This window comes from Aythya ferina (assembly GCF_964211825.1).
Source record: "Aythya ferina genome assembly, chromosome: 17".
Lineage (NCBI taxonomy): Eukaryota > Metazoa > Chordata > Aves > Anseriformes > Anatidae > Aythya > Aythya ferina.
The window spans coordinates 5,651,812-5,667,633 of NC_140316.1; the positions used below are offsets into that span (position 1 = coordinate 5,651,812).

General features: G+C 45.0%; 1 protein-coding gene across 1 annotated transcript; it reads left to right on the forward strand.

The window, feature by feature from the left end:
* The first annotated feature begins 8,584 nt into the window (after window positions 1–8,584).
* On the forward strand, window positions 8,585–12,526 carry CLDN5 (claudin 5). Its single transcript, XM_084539022.1, has one exon. It carries the CDS (start codon window positions 8,670–8,672, stop codon window positions 9,318–9,320), a length of 651 nt encoding a protein of 216 aa, XP_084395148.1. The 5' UTR covers window positions 8,585–8,669; the 3' UTR covers window positions 9,321–12,526.
* Window positions 12,527–15,822: the final 3,296 nt, after the last annotated feature.

The window sequence follows — 15,822 nt, forward strand, 5'->3', positions numbered from 1 at the left end:
AGTGATGGTGACATATAAGTTCCTGGCAATATTTTTTCCAATTAGATAGTTATACAAAGCATCTACTCCCCAATGTGTTTTCCCGTGTTCTGTCTTTACCAGTGACCACAATAAATTGGAGGGGATGACTAGCTTCCCTTCCCTTCTTTGCTAATAGCCCATCCCTCTTGGTTATATTTTCCCTTCTGACTTTCGATTAATTTTCTATCCTTTTTGTTCCGTTTCCTAAGACAACGTGTAATGTTATTACACAAAGTACTGTTGTGCACTACAAGTTAGAAGATGGCATTTCAGCCTTCTTTAGAAATCAAAGTCTTCTCTTAGATTATTTCATGGATACCACTATAGGTGTTTTGTACTATCACCAATGGAACAATGGTGGCAATTTTTATTCTTTCACTAAATGTGACCACTGTGATGCCTAAAGTATTTCACACACATAAATAGGCACTACAAATAAATATTTACCACCTGAATAAACCAGAAGAGATTAGTGTGGACAATGCCAGATTACAGACTGGCACGAACACAAAGTCTAGCGGAAATTAGTGCTTTCCCATGATTGTCACTCCTTTGATTTTGCAGGATTTACTGCAATGGGTGAGAAATTCTCAAGCCATTTAAAATGCCTCGATACCAAGGCATATAAATCATTTCCCCAAGTCATGGGTGAATCTGATGCTGACCAACTGTTGTACAAAGTGTTCATCTAAGTCGCAATCCTCCCAAAACCATCCAGTTGTGCCAGCGTGTAACGTGAGGGGCACTCTGGGTGAGAGCAAAGATCAGCTGTAGTCAGTGCCCTACCTCTGCAGTGCCCAGTAGCAGATGCTTCGGAAAAGATAAAAGTAGCCCTGGGGCTGTGTATCCTCCCAGCTTCCGGCAATCTGGAGCTCAGCGACTTCCTGAGCCAAGAGCTTTATCTTGATGGTTTTCTCTTCCATGAATTTTTCTTGCTGCTTTTTGAACCCATCTCAACTTTTGGCATTAAGAGCATCCTGTGACAATGAGTTCTACAGTTTAATTACGCAGTTTGTGAAAATGTATTTTTGTCACTTTTGAAACCTGTTATGAGACTTGTTATGAAACTGCAGCACGCAGGACCCCCGAGCAGCAGAACTGGAACTATTTGGTGCAAGTAATCAAGAAATGCTGCATGGGAGAAATCTACATATAATGCATGACCACAGAACACGTTCTGCACATTTGTTATTTCTCACACTGGTATTAGCAGAGGTGTAAATACAAGAAATTCTTGTATTAAACAACATTGTTCCTCCCAAATTGCTAGTTAGTCTAGAAATGCTAATGCAGTCAATGGCAGTCTGACTGTGAATCAATCACTCGTTCCCATAATTATTATTTCTGAATGAATTTTGTTTTATTCTTCCCTTGGAATCTCAAATGCCTTTTGTAAATGTTCCTGCTATATCTAGGTTTATATTATCAAAAGCACAGAGTCCTTCCTTGAATTCAAATCTCAACTTTGTGTGGAGTCACGTCTTAGCAAGTTAAAAATTCCTCATACCTCCAGGAAAAAAAAAAAAAAAAAAAAAAAAACATATTTTGTTCTGCTTTTTAACGTAGAAAATGGTATGATACTGATTATAATAAAGCAAATGCCACCATATAGCTGAAGATTGGATTGCGCTTTAATAGATAAAACAGCCCCATGTTCCTTGTTATGATTTCTGTTAAATCAAAACAAATTAGAAGATATGCTGCTTAGATGTAATAAAATGGTTTCTTTTCAGTTATAAGATCCCTTTTAGCTTTATTTCCTTTCGATTGTGTCTGCTCCTCACAAAGCTGAATAGTTGGGATTTAAGCCTAAAATTACGTGTACTGCTGCACTGGCTGTGCCGTTGTTATGTGTTTTGTTATAAGGGCAATTCATGCAGATAGTGACTGACTACCATAGGACACCAACCATACTGAATTCTCTCAGTCTCCCCTGGAGATAAAATTACTCAAGTCCTGATTTAACTACTTATTCTTAAGCATATTTATAAATCCTTCTCATTTCCATGAGATTTAAGGTTGTGTTTAAGACTCAGAACGTCTGTGTATACTTTGCTAAATTAGAGTCCATGGTTCCAGGACCACTAGGAACAAATACATAACAGTTGCATACTGTGAGTGACATCCTCTTTCAAGGCATTAGCAGGAAAAAAAGAAGAAAAAAAAAAAAAAGGTACTTTGAAAATAGCTATACTGGATGTCAGATACTCTAACTTAGATATTTCTTGGGCTAATTTAAAGTCCTTGGGCATGGTTTCACATACTTGTGACAGGGAATTTCCAATTTTCTGTTAGTGTTTGGTAAATCCATGATTTGATCAAAATCCTATTTTAAGTGGTGATTTATCTATTGAATAACTAATGGGGTACACTATTCTCACATCTCAACCTTTTCTGTTTTCACCTGTGATTTTGCAGACATGCTGCACTGGGAATTGGAAGTCTCAGGTCTCCTGAAAGCTGTTGGCACTTCTGAGCCCCTTTAAAGTGTGCAGCGCAGAGCTGGAGCACTGGCTGTATGCAAATATTAAGCCAGTATCTGGGGATGTACCAGGAATTATTGATGGAAGCTAATTTGCAAGTTATTTAATAATCTAGATAAATGTGCAGCAAATAAATATTTTCCCTTACTACAAAAGAGAGAAATACATTTTTAGTATTGTGCTACAGGAAATGAAGATTGTGCATGAATTATACCAGTCTCAGAGGAATAGAATTGTTACCGTTGTGTTTATAAGCACACACAAGCCTATGTCTTCAAGATGCTAATTATGGCAACAAAGAAACAATATTTTACTTAAAAATGTTCTCTGGAATAAGAGACATTTCACATCCTTTCACCAGTAACAGCCATCCTTTAAAGTGCTTCCCAAACATCTGAAGAACTGGCGGAATTTATTTGCTGATGGCTTCATTTCCTTATCTATTTTTTCTGTATCACAGAGATGTTTCCTGCTCATACTGGTAAGAATGAAACCCTAGTGCAAAATGAAAGTTATTCCTGAGGTAACATTTCTAAGTAAAAATGAACATTTTCTCCTTTGCTCTTCCAATTTTTTTATATTACTGGAAGCCAACTTCACATTTAAGGGAATCGGGACTGACGAAACAGATACAGGCTTTCTTAATGGCAAGGTTTGTCTCACACGTATCTCGTTGAGAACAGGGACAGCGCCGCTCAGAGTTAATCACTCTTATAATAAGAGTCCCAAACCTCTGACATGTTCTCCGGAACTCTAATTTCCTGGGACACTGGAGAAATGTATCATGTTTCCCATCACTAGCCTTGAAGATTTTTCAGTTAACTCTATGGTCATGTTTTTACTAATTACTTTCAACATCTGCAATGTATATTTAAAACAATGGCATTTGTCCTTGCTGACGCTGTTCTTTACAAAATGACATCTGATGTGATTTCCCAACAATTACATGGGAAAGAGATCTACCAGAGTCCTGGTACACCACAATCCGTGGAAGGAGGCTAACTTTGGAAGAGGACAAAATTAAACTACAGTTCTCCCGATAGGAAACACAACATAGAATAGACTCTTGGGCATGAAACAATGTATATTTCCTATAGCTTTTTCCCCCTGCGTGTCCAAGCTTTAATACATTCCCAAGAGCTGTCCATAGCATACATGAGAAGTATTTGAACCGGCACGACCTAGGCATACATGCAGGCTATTTAGATATTGATCTACAGAAGGGACAGGTACTGATCTATGAAAGATCTTTGGGAAAGGGGCCTTCACCATTCATTGTATTAACTGCCCTGAAACATCTTTAACGTGCAGTTACAGCTGTCCAATTGCACCACAGTGTCCTCTGGAAAGTCCAGTTCAGAAAATAAATTGCCGAACAGCTAGGTGCACCCCAAGTCTCCAGGGCAGCACAGCTGGTGCTGACAGGGTGTCTGGGAAATGCTTCAATCAGGGATCTGCTTTAGTTAGACGCAGAGATATGGAGATAGCTCAGACCAAGGGGAAGTTTCAAACACTGATCTAGAGGTTTGTATGTAGAGGAATTAGAGTAGGGAGGTGTGGAACTCAGTCCTAATGATGGTTTTGCACAATTAATTTCCACATTTTGTCAGGAAAGGGCTCATAATACTGTCTCAATGTGATGTGATGTGCAGCCCAGCCAGAATCCCCTTCTCCTGGCTCCCTGGCAGTGCCAGTGGGCAGTACACAAGAAAAAGTCCAGGCAGGGAGTGCCTGTAAAGTGCACGGACTGATACAAGGTCAGGACAGCTTTGTTTAAAAAGGGAAGTGCAGCAGCAAATACATGAAAGCTCGAAGCAGATCTGTAACCTCTTTCACCTTTTTTTTCCAACTGTATCTGTTTCTTCCCTTTCTTCCACGCAAGTTTTGTCCCATCATCACTGAGGAGGAAGAATAGCTTGGGCATTCATTTCTCAATCCTGAAGGGTAGCAGCAACACTTGTGCTAACAAAAGGTATTGGGCAACCACTTCGACTTGTTCCCAAAATAAACGATCTTGAGATAAATCTTATGGTAGAATTACGTACTTTCATTTTGTAATAACCTGCTCATTTGACAAGGATTCATCCTTACATGTCACTCTCCTGATGTGTCACACTGGTCTGAAGACGTGTTGGCACTGCTGATGTACAGGAGCTTCATGGAGGCTCACTTTTCTGTGAAATGTAGTATGTGAACTCAAGCTCCAACTGAATCTCTTCTTTTGGGAAAAACAGTTGCATTTGAAAGGATAATTCGGTAAGGAATGATCTTGATGGAGAAAACTGAAGCTTTCTAAGTAAAGAACAGCTAGACTAACGCTTCTGTATTTGTAAATTTCTTTGCCTTTATTTCAGCATCCATTAGGAGACAAAACATGGCACAAAATTTATCTGTAATAGGATTCCTGATTCTTCACTTTTGCTTCTGTCTGATCCAAAAGCTATTGGTAAGCTCCCTTGAGATCACTGGGCTTTGAATTTATCTTTTGACTCATGATCTGTCTTATTCACACAAACAATACCATGTTTGTGCATAAGCTTGATACCAAATGGCACTTTCCTATCTTCCAGATGCTTAACATTTTCGGGGTGAGAAGGAGCAGAAGCACTTATGTCTGAGACACTCTACAAGTTATAAACCAAGCATGCTCAGCAGACTATCTTTCAGGTCCCAAAAGGCAAATCTATCTAAACATTGCTGGTGGGATGCTTTGGGGTTTAGCAAAGCCCTGGTCAGACTGGAGGGCTGGGCACAGCAGTTCTGTGCCATGGTGCAGGGCTCGTATACCAGGACAAGCAATGCTGCTAAGAGCCTGGACCCCCCCCCCCTTAGCAGCCCTTCCAGTGAATGTGCCTGGTATTTGTCCTGATTATGTCAGGAAAAGCGTGAAAACACAATCACTTCTAATCCCAAAGCCCCTCTAGCTATAGTATGGTTTCTGTGCAATTGTTCTCAGCTTGAATACCACTTCCGCCCATTTTCACAAGTCTCCAAGTCCTCTATATATCCTCCCCCAGGATGATTTAATAAATGCATAGCTGGAGCAGTAATAGACATAATGACATAAATGGTCATTTGTTAATGACTTACTTTGTTTCAAGAACATCACGCCTTTGAATTGAAAGGAATACAGACTTTAACAGCAAGGATTTCAGTTATAAGTGGTGAGTGATTTAATTAATATCTCACACAAAGCACCATGCTGATTCGCATTCACTTTTAAGAAGTTCGAACCTCTTAATTTTTGGAAGTTGAAATTATTTCCCAGTGTTGTGAACACCATCAGAAGCCACAATGTGCTTGCGAAGGCTGGCGGGGTCCTCAGCCCCCCCAGAAGCTGTGTCAGTCGAGTTACCTGTAAGTAACCAGGCCGGAGAGCTATGGCAGTCCATGCGCTCACGCTCACCGTCAGGATCAGGGAACAGAGTAATTAAAGATGGATGTTATTGCCAGTGGCCAGGATAACAGACAGTATTTGGGTAAGGAGAAGTAACAAACACAAGAAGCTGAAACACCAAGAATGGCAATTCCTCTTTAAGCATAAAAGTTGGTTTCCTCTGTGATTATTAAGCATGCATTTCCCCAGGGTAATAATTGTCCTGGATTAAGTGATTTGAAGGAATCAGTTGCTCGGTAACAGGTAGCAAGGGAAGGTGGGGTGAGGGCTGCCGAGGTAAAACAAGCCACGTGCTGGTTTCCCTTCTCAGCGTGAAGCCCTGGGCAGCCGCACAGGCCCCACGAATGCCTCCCGCCTGGCGCAGGAGCACACACAGGCCGTTTATCGGAGGAAACTCAGAGTTCCGTGCTCTTGGGCAAGTGGCAAGGGTGGGGCTTTCCTGTGCTTACGGGCTAAGATAACTGGCATTTCTTCACCCCGTTTTTAATTGTTCTTCTGTGGTGTTTTCTATATAATCATTATTATCATCATAAATACAGATGTTATTCAGTTTCAGCCTGCGTTCTGGGTTTCTTCCTGTTCACCTCTGAGATATCTCTGTCTCCGTGGCTGGTTCTGGTACACATTCTCCTCTCCCTGACACCAGGGACTTTTCTGACTTATGTAAGCAGCCGCAGTTCGACAGATGCACAGCCCCAGTCACACATTCCTCCTGGACTTGCACATTGGAATGTACAGTTTTAAATAATTGAAGTAAACTGTATGTATTTCATATACAACTGGAAGAGGAGATAACTCCTCTTAACTCCTTATACCAGGCAGCCTCTGTTCGGAAGATATTTTCCATGCTAGAAATGTTTACAGCTCCTCAGGCAGAGATAATCAATGAGAGGCTGCAGTTGTCACATGTTATCATGTCCACACTATGATGGTCCACAAGCTGCTGATGTTCTTTGGTTTGATTTTTTTGGGGTGTCTTTGGGATAAATTCTGTCTTCTTGTTGGAATTACAAGAAGCAAAGGGCCACGTCCCATGTGCTGTGACCTCATTGGCACCTTCCTGTTACCAGCACTTGGGTCCTCTGCAGGAGTCACCAGTGCTGCTGTCAGGACGCAAGCAGGGCATTGCTCAGTGTTAACTCATAGTCATGTCCTTGGCTGTTAATGCATGTCGATGCATCCCTTTAACCTTTGTTCTATCATGTCTTGTGCTTCTGCTTCACACATGGGCTTTTCCATTCATACCTTACTCATACCAGTCTTATTATTTCCATCACAGAGCTCTGCATGCTGTAATACATGCTGTAAATCACTGCCCAGCAGAGAAAAATGCTTACATAGGGGCAGGAATGCATTATTTTCCTCTCTGCAATCTGCTCTGTACCAGAAGGATACTTTGGACTAAATAAAACCAAATCTTTCCAAACCAATTCAAAAGTAATTGTGAACATAACTCTCATTTTTGTCTAAAACATTTTAACTTAATTAAGACAAACCCAAACAATCCCAGTTTAAATCAGAACAAGCCTTTCTCAGGGCACCCAGCAGAAAGCCACCCGAGTGCAGCTCCTTGCCAGTGCAGTGAGGCAGCTGGTGGGATCTGTCTCTACTGCCTCTGTAACAGCAGCATTTACAGCACGACCACTTGCTGCATCTGCGAGCCTGCAGGTTTGCACTGCTTGGCAGCCGGGCTATTGGCCTGAACCAAGGGTTTGAACCAAGGCTGGTTTGCAGGAACAATCCAGGATGCCAGCGGGCCATGAAGAGGCTGTATCAATCACAACCTGTGTGGCCTGATGACGAAACCACTTGCAAAACCACTCTTTTTGACATGGGCACTTAGCTTGTTGAGACACTGTGAAGATTTGAAATGTACTTGAACAATTAAAACAGCAAAGTGAAGCTCAAAATCCTTCTGGCAACATATCTTAATGGGGTGCCTTGCTCTGTGCTCTACTATCAAACCAAGCAGAGTTTCCTGGCTGGCACAACCTTCTTGCTGAAAGCATTAAAGCACTGCTTGGTACCGACAGATGACGTGCAGAGCCCATTGTATAAAATTCTGTCACTCCTGGGTGGTTCCTAAGGCCTTTGGTGGTGCTTGCTTGCACTTTTGCCTGTCACAGTCCCCAGGAGATGTGCTGACACGTGCTGGTCGGTCAATCTGCTGAAACATTATTAATTAGGCTCTGATAATTGGATCGTCCATACTGCTGTACGCCTGCATTGGCAGGTCCTCTCCGCGGGTTTAGCTCTGGGCTTTACTAGCAAATAGGCAATAGAAGAATAAACGCACTCAAAGGAGGAAACCTGAGGGGGCAAAATCCGTGCGATTTCTCCATCCCCACACTTTCCCAGAAGCGCAAAAACTTCCTCGCGAGCTCCTCGGGGCTCGGGCGGGCAGCAGGGTGCCGGGAGCCGAGGGAGCCTTCCCCAGCTCAGGCGGGAGCCCCCCGGCAGCCGGCAGCAGCGGGGGAGCAGCGGGGGAGCAGCGGGGGAGCTCCGCGCCCCCGGCCCCGGCCCCGCTCGGCTCCCCCCGGGGCGGGCGGTGCTGCGGCGGCCGGGGCTGCTTCGAGCCCCCCCGCGGAAAAAGGGCCGGGCCGGGGGAGGGCCGGAGGGCGGTGGGAGGGCGCCCCGCGGCTCCTCAAATAGCGCTGCCCGGGGCCGGCGGCGCTCAGAGCCGGCTCGGCAGCTGCCCGGGGGCGAGAGGTGCGCGGCAGCCAGCGCCGTCCCTTCTGCGGAGGCTGGGGCAGAGCAGCGGCGGCAGCATGACTTCGGCCGCGCTGGAGATTTTGGGGCTGGGGCTGGGCATCCTGGGCTGGGTGGGGGTGATCCTGGCCTGCGGGCTGCCCATGTGGCAGGTGTCAGCCTTCATCGACGTGAACATCGTGGTGGCGCAGACCATCTGGGAAGGGCTGTGGATGAACTGCGTGGTGCAGAGCACGGGGCAGATGCAGTGCAAGGTGTACGACTCCATCCTGGCGCTGAAGCCCGAGGTGCAGGCGGGCCGGGCGCTCACGGTCATCGTGGCGCTGCTGGGGCTGGTGGCGCTCATGGTGACCGTGGTGGGCGCCCAGTGCACCAACTGCATCCGGCCCGGCAAGATGAAATCCCGCATCGTGATCGCCGGCGGGGCCATCTACATCCTCTGCGGGATCCTGGTCCTCGTCCCGCTCTGCTGGTTCGCCAACATCGTCATCAGCGACTTCTACGACCCCTCTGTGCCGCCGTCCCAGAAGCGGGAGATGGGGGCCGCGCTCTACATCGGCTGGGCGGCCACGGCCCTGCTGCTCTTTGGAGGCTGCCTCATCTGCTGCTGCTCCTGCTCGCAGCGCGACGAGACCTCCTTCCCCGTCAAGTACTCGGCACCGCGGCGGCCCACCTCCAACGGAGAGTACGACAAGAAGAACTACGTCTGAGCAGGGCTGCTCGGCTCCCCCGGCCCTGCAGGGCCGCAGATGGACGGCTCTGAGCCGGCGCTGCCGGGCTCTGTTGCCCAGGGGCACAGGCAGGGACCAGTCCCGGGCTGCTCGCCCGCTGCGCCGGGAGCATCTGCGGCCAGCTCGGCCGCCGGGCGCTGCAGCGCTCCCCTGCCTAGAGGCTGTCTTAACGGGGCACCCCAGCAAGCGGCGGCCCTAGGCAGGGCAGCGCCCCTCTGCCTGCCAGCCCAGCCTCCCGTCGGGCCCTTGGAGCACCACTCTGGGCCCTGCTACCACTTGCCTGCCATGCCGGCACTGGCACCCACCTCCCCGGGGTGGCAGCGGGCACCAAGGAGCCCGGGAGAGCCGTGGCCAAGTCCTCCAGGGCCGAGCCTGGCTGCTGTCGCTGCCTCCATCTGCCTGACGGCCCCCGCTGCAGCTCTGGCCCCGGCCGGTGTTACCGTGGGAGGCTTTGGGAGCACTTCGGCGCCTGCTCCTGCTGCTGGTGCCTCTCAGGGCACTGCCTGGCTGCTGGGACAGGCCATCGGCTGCGCACTGGCATGGAGGAGAAGCTTCCCTGCTTCATTTTCTCTCCTGAAAACCTGCGTCTGACTGAGTTCTGCCGTGGCTTTAACTGGTTAAGGTTTTTTTCTTTTGTTCTTCTTCAGTTTGGGCAACTAAACTAGAGTTCCTGTCTAAAGCATGACATTAGCCTTGGTCCTTAATCCCGCAGCAAGTAACTGTTTGGAGAAAGGCATGTGATTGATTTTCTTCAGTTGTGTTTGTCCCTCAAAGGAGTGCATTGCTCTGTGTGCCTATGAGACTTTTGAAAGTGATTTCAGACAGTTGCTGTTGTTTAGCAGAGTACAGAGATTATCCTAGGTTCTCCATCCCTTCTCCTTTGTCAGCTTCTGTTCTGTTTTTACTTGAATATGAACTCATTGCAGGTTGCCAGAATTACTGCAGGACTAGGTTCGGAGACCTATGAGACCTTTGCATGTCGTGGCTCCAGCAGGGCGACCCTCTGCGTCCTCTTAACTGCACTACAGGAGACTGGAAACATAAATATTGCCCCTGATATTGATGGTTAGGTTATGGGAGGCTTCCGTGGCCTTGCTGATGAGCACTACTTGCCGCCTGTTTTGAATCACGTGTGTTCAGTTGGACATGCACTTGCTTGACTCACTCCTGTAACTTTGTTAATGTGTGCTTTCCTTCATTTACCTAATCAGACAGAAATTAAGTGCTAGAAAACTTTCTCCGATTATTTTGACTGAGCCTTTATGGACGGTAATTGGGAGATGTGAAGTTATGGCTCTCACAGCCCTCGTAGCTCCTCCATAGCGTCCTGGTACCTGCAGACTGGAAGGAAGATGCTCTGGGCACCATAACTCTTCTGAGCTCAGCACCTGTTAAACTTCACCACAGCCTGGAACATTAACACACCTTTCCTTTTTACACTGTAGAGACAAATGTTTCTTAAAGAAGGGGCTAAGGGGTGGTGTGATGCTCTCTCGCACAAATTGTGAAGAGGGGAAAAAAAAATCTTGTACCTTTAAATCGACACAGATTTCTGCTGCAGACCGGCAGCATCTGTACTGGCATAAGGAGCTTTCTGCCAACAGCTAGGGAGGAAACGTGCTGTGAGTACTCAGAGCACAACGCTACAACCTCGTGGGGCCCTCACAAACACACAGCAATACAGCACCACCTAAACCGGGTATTAACTCCTACAAGTTTCTGATGATGCCGAGACTTACAGACTAACCATTACCGGGGGGCGTGACAGGTTCATATTGACTGCGTTTTGGCTTTGCTTAGCAAAATTAACACCCCAACAGCATCAATACATACACAGACCTGGAGGAGAGACCAAAGCGTTGCCCCTGCATATATAGATGTTGAATACTGAGCACAAATTTCACCCCTTGAAAGGTTACCTTCATTTCAAGCGCATACACTGCAGGGTCCGAACCCGTCAGACAGTACAAAAGCAGAGCAATATGTCTAGAACTAGTTCTGTTCTATAAAGAGGTGCAGTTCTTATACTGTCTACATTTAAATGAAAGCTATAATGTTGTTGTTGTGATGTGATATATAGTTTTGGTACAAGAATGAAATATTCTCTATTTCATCATTGCAACTTCTTTTTTTAAAGCAGTATAACCTTGTAAACTGTAAATGTATTTAAATGCATATGTTTTGCAGGAAAATACCAAAGTTGGCTTGTTATATGGTTTGGTGCCTTTATTTCTTTCATGGTTATTTTATTTGTATTTTAAATGGTAACGTCCAACTGTTTTTGTCACCCAGCCCTTTCCTACTGACATGTTACACCATCACTCAGACCTCTAGTGTCTAGCAAAAAGAGTCAATGGATATCAGCTCAACTCCTGCAGACTTCACTTCGTGTTTTTTTACAGATCTCATCAATTTAATGGGAATTTGTCTCAAATTAAAGAATTAAAAGAAAAAAGTCCCAACCTTGCAGACATGCCAGCACGTATCATTACTCTAGAGCCTACAGAAGTGCTGCAGGATTTGGGGTCTACCAGAAGGTGAAATCTTTCTGAGGAGTTGGTTGCTAACATTTAGAATCCCATCAGAATGGCTATCCTGGGGGGGAGGGAGGAAAACTCACACCTTTGAAGGGATTTATTTTTTTTTAACAAGCCAAAATTCCTGATAGACAGCTTCATGTCATGGCAGGGCTGGGTCCATTTATAACTAAAATCCAACAATTGCATATGAAAACCTCTTGGAAGAAGCCAGTGCTAACTGTGTATGTACCAGTAAACACAGCATCGCCCAACCAAAACCACAGCTCCTTGCTGATGGAAGGAAGTTTCGCTGAGGCCAGGGGGGCAGCACCCAACAATACTAGCAGGAAGGGGGCCCCGTTTAAAAAAAAATAAATATATGATTAATCTCGTCCTTCAATGTACTTGTTGCTGTGCTTTAAAAGAAAACCAAACAAACAAACCAATTGAATGCTGTTACTGACGTCACTGGCTTCAGGGTGTAAATTGTTTTTTTGCTCTGTTTTGTTTTCCAAGACCAAAACATAGTCCTGGAGCTTAAAAATCAGAAGTGCTCAGGATCAGGCCTGAACCTCATCCCAGTGAAAATAAAAATCTACAGCACTTGTTTACTATTTTTATTTTGTATTTATGATTTCGCATAAAAATAAAAACCACCTAAATCCATCTCTGGTTGGTCACTTTTTTTTTTTTTTTTTTTTTTTTTTTTGTGAAAGGCACGGGATTGTTTGGGCTCAAGAAGATGGGGTGTGATGTTGGTGGCCAGAGGGCAACCTTTACCTAGGTCACTTTGGGGGAGAGAGCTCCTGGAGAGGGTCACCTCTGGGGAAGTGGGAACCTCCCTTGTGAAGGAGCCAGCAGCCCAGCACTCCACTGGAGACTCAGACAAAAGAGCAAGTGGCAGCGGTTGGTCTTGTGATGTGAGCCCGTTAGGAAGTGGACTATGAGTCCCAGCTATTTTGGGAACAGCTCTAAGCGTGAAGCCCTTTAAGCTTTCAATTTCTACAAGTTTAAAATAAAAGGAAAACAAAAAAATAAAACAAAAAACCACTGCTGCTTGGATCAGCCCCAACCTGACCTGATACCCTAATCCTTTCTGCCACTCCGCTTTTTTTTCAAAAAGTGCATTCAAGCTGGAGGAAAAACATTTTCACAGTTGCATCAGAACAGAACCTGTGAAAAAATAGCTGTTAAAGGAAAATGTAGAGGCTAATTGATACTGGGGAAATTTGCCTAAGTTACATGACTGCCAGGGAGGTCTTGCAATATTCTGTGGATTTTTTTTTTTTTGCAAGATTTCCAAGCTTTCTTGAACAAGCTGTTACTTTAAAAATGAAGAAAAAAAAAAAAAAACATCTTCAAAGACTTCATTTTGCAGCATTCTTGCCAGCTCGGTTGAGATTAACAAAAGCTCCTTGCCACCCTCCCATTGCTATGCACATGCTGAGCTGGAAAAAGGGTGTCTGCCGGCTTGGCCTTTGTCCTGCTAAACGAACCATTTCATAGTTATGAAGTTGAAAGTATCCTGCAGTTCATACTCTGCAAATCTGGTTAGATCCTGTCTGTGCAAAGAAGGGAAATGCACCAGGCAGAAGGAAAGGGAAGCTCAATCAGTCACGTTTGCTGCAGGATGTTTAAGGAAATATTTCCTTTTCCTGCACAAAGATGTTTGTTGGGCATCTGCTCTCTGGAACTGACTGAAAAGCTTTACTCTGGGAGTGAGAAGTACGTGTAACTCCAGATTTTCATTTATAAATCTATTCCTTGGTCACATAACACACAATATGTTTATTCTCTTTCCTTGGCCATCTTTCAAACCACAGATGCAGGTAAATACTCTCTTAAACCTACTTTCCTCGGTCTGAGAAAGATCTGTGCATCAATAATGCTAAATGAGAATCCTGCCTACCAAAAGCCATGCGCCACACAAAAATGCCACATCCGTGCAATATTCAGCATCAGGTGATGCCTACAATGCATCTTTGTGTGTGTGTGTGTGTGTGTGTGTGTGTGTGTGTGTGTGTGTGTACTAAAAAAAAAGGTTAAGTACATGTTTGAGGATTTGCTTTTCTGAGTCCACTTGGTAAGACACCACAAATATTTCTGCTTAGACTAATCAAGAGACAGCAGGTGAATTCTCTTTTCATGGCAAATATTGTATTTGTTTTACCTGTACACTGATTGTGGAGGAACAAATGGTTCCAAAAGCGGAGCCTCAGGGAGGATCTTGTATTTATAGTTTGGAGATGACCAAGCTCTATCATTCTTCTTTTGATCAGACCCTTGTGCATATCTCTGTGTGTGTGACTCTGCTCCAATCTGTTCCTTGCTGATTCTCTGCAGGAGGGGGGCTATCTGCCTAGAAAACCCCCTCTTCTTCCTACCATAGACTTCAGTTACAAGAAAAGGACAATTTCAACCAATGCGTCATTGATAAAACCTCCCATGGCAACAGTAAAGGCTTTAGAGTTGCTTGGATACACAAGTCTTGCTTCACCTTTTCTTTTTCTTAAACACAGATTGAGACATTCTGCCATGAATCAATTTAACAGTGTCTTTTGTCTGTGGCATTTTGGGGTTTTTGTTTACAACTCTGAACTTCCCCTCCTCCCGAAGCTCACCACGTAGCTTCAGAACAAATTCTGGCAAAGGAAGTTGAGGAGTAGTAGGTCTTAACATGGAAGCACACGTGTTACATCTAAGGCATCTGCTCAGGGCTTGTGCCAATCTTCTCATCACACTTCTTTCCAGCTGCACCTCAGCCACTCATGTTGCCCCACAGTACAGCTTTGCTTTGCTGAAACTGGCCCCTCCTGTTTGGGTTGCTGATCACCCCGAGATACTTGGGACCCAGAACGTGCACTAAGCCTGTCCCATGCGAACAGCAAGGAATTGTCACAACTGATTATACACATTATGGTCTTGATTACTTCAACACCCAGTCACAACATCCTCTCTGCCTCCAATTTATACATGTACAGACAAATTCATATAGTCCTTTACACATTTGTAAAATAAATACGGCATTGTGCACCCCTATTCTGACAGACACCTGAACTGGTACATCTTACAGTCACTCCCACCAGTACCATGTAAATAAGCTCAAGATAATGGGGAATCAACATACAAACTTTACCACTTAGAGTGTGACAAAAATGAGAAAATATTCATCAGTAGGAGGCTGTCTTAAAAGTTCTCTAGCAAAATGAGTATATCAATGAACTTGGGCACTAAGTAGCCTGAATATAAATAGCCGCTGCGTTTACTGAACTACTGACTTTAGCTTTCTGCTTTGATGTCAGTGGGGTCCTACAGCATGGGGAACTGTAAATACAGCACTGATATCCTTAAAGCAAAAGAAGGGTGAACCTTGCAACCACTGTGCAACTATTCTGATTTCAATCTACAAGAGGAAGAAAAAGAAACCCTTACCAACAGTGCCATCAATGAGAAACAGCAATCTCATAAAGTTATTATAGGAGATTAAATTAAGAGAAGACCTCCAACACCCAAGACACAACAGTACAAAAGGACTTTGACCAACTAGAAAACCAGGCAAAAATAATAATCTGCATCTTGTACTCCAGTCCTCGGTGCAGTTTGGTTGGCAAAGACCAATCACCAAAGGCCTGGCAGCAGCTGGCAGAAAGTTCATAGCAGTTACAAGATATTCCTAAAGCCCAGCTGAGATGTCATTCACATGAATCACTACCTCTTTGGGGAAAAAGATGCTTAGTTGAGACAGGCTTACAGTGCCTTGGTGCTATTGGGTACAGCAATAGTGGCGGATCCAGTCCTTACAACACCTCACCTTCAAGTCCAGGGAGGATGTCTGCTGCTGGGTGCTGCAGGCTGCACGGGCCAGGCTGAGCATCTGCATGATGCAGGGAGGTGCTCTGGTATACACAAGCATAACAGATCAGACAAGCCAATCCACGTTTATTTACAGTTGAGGACAAAAG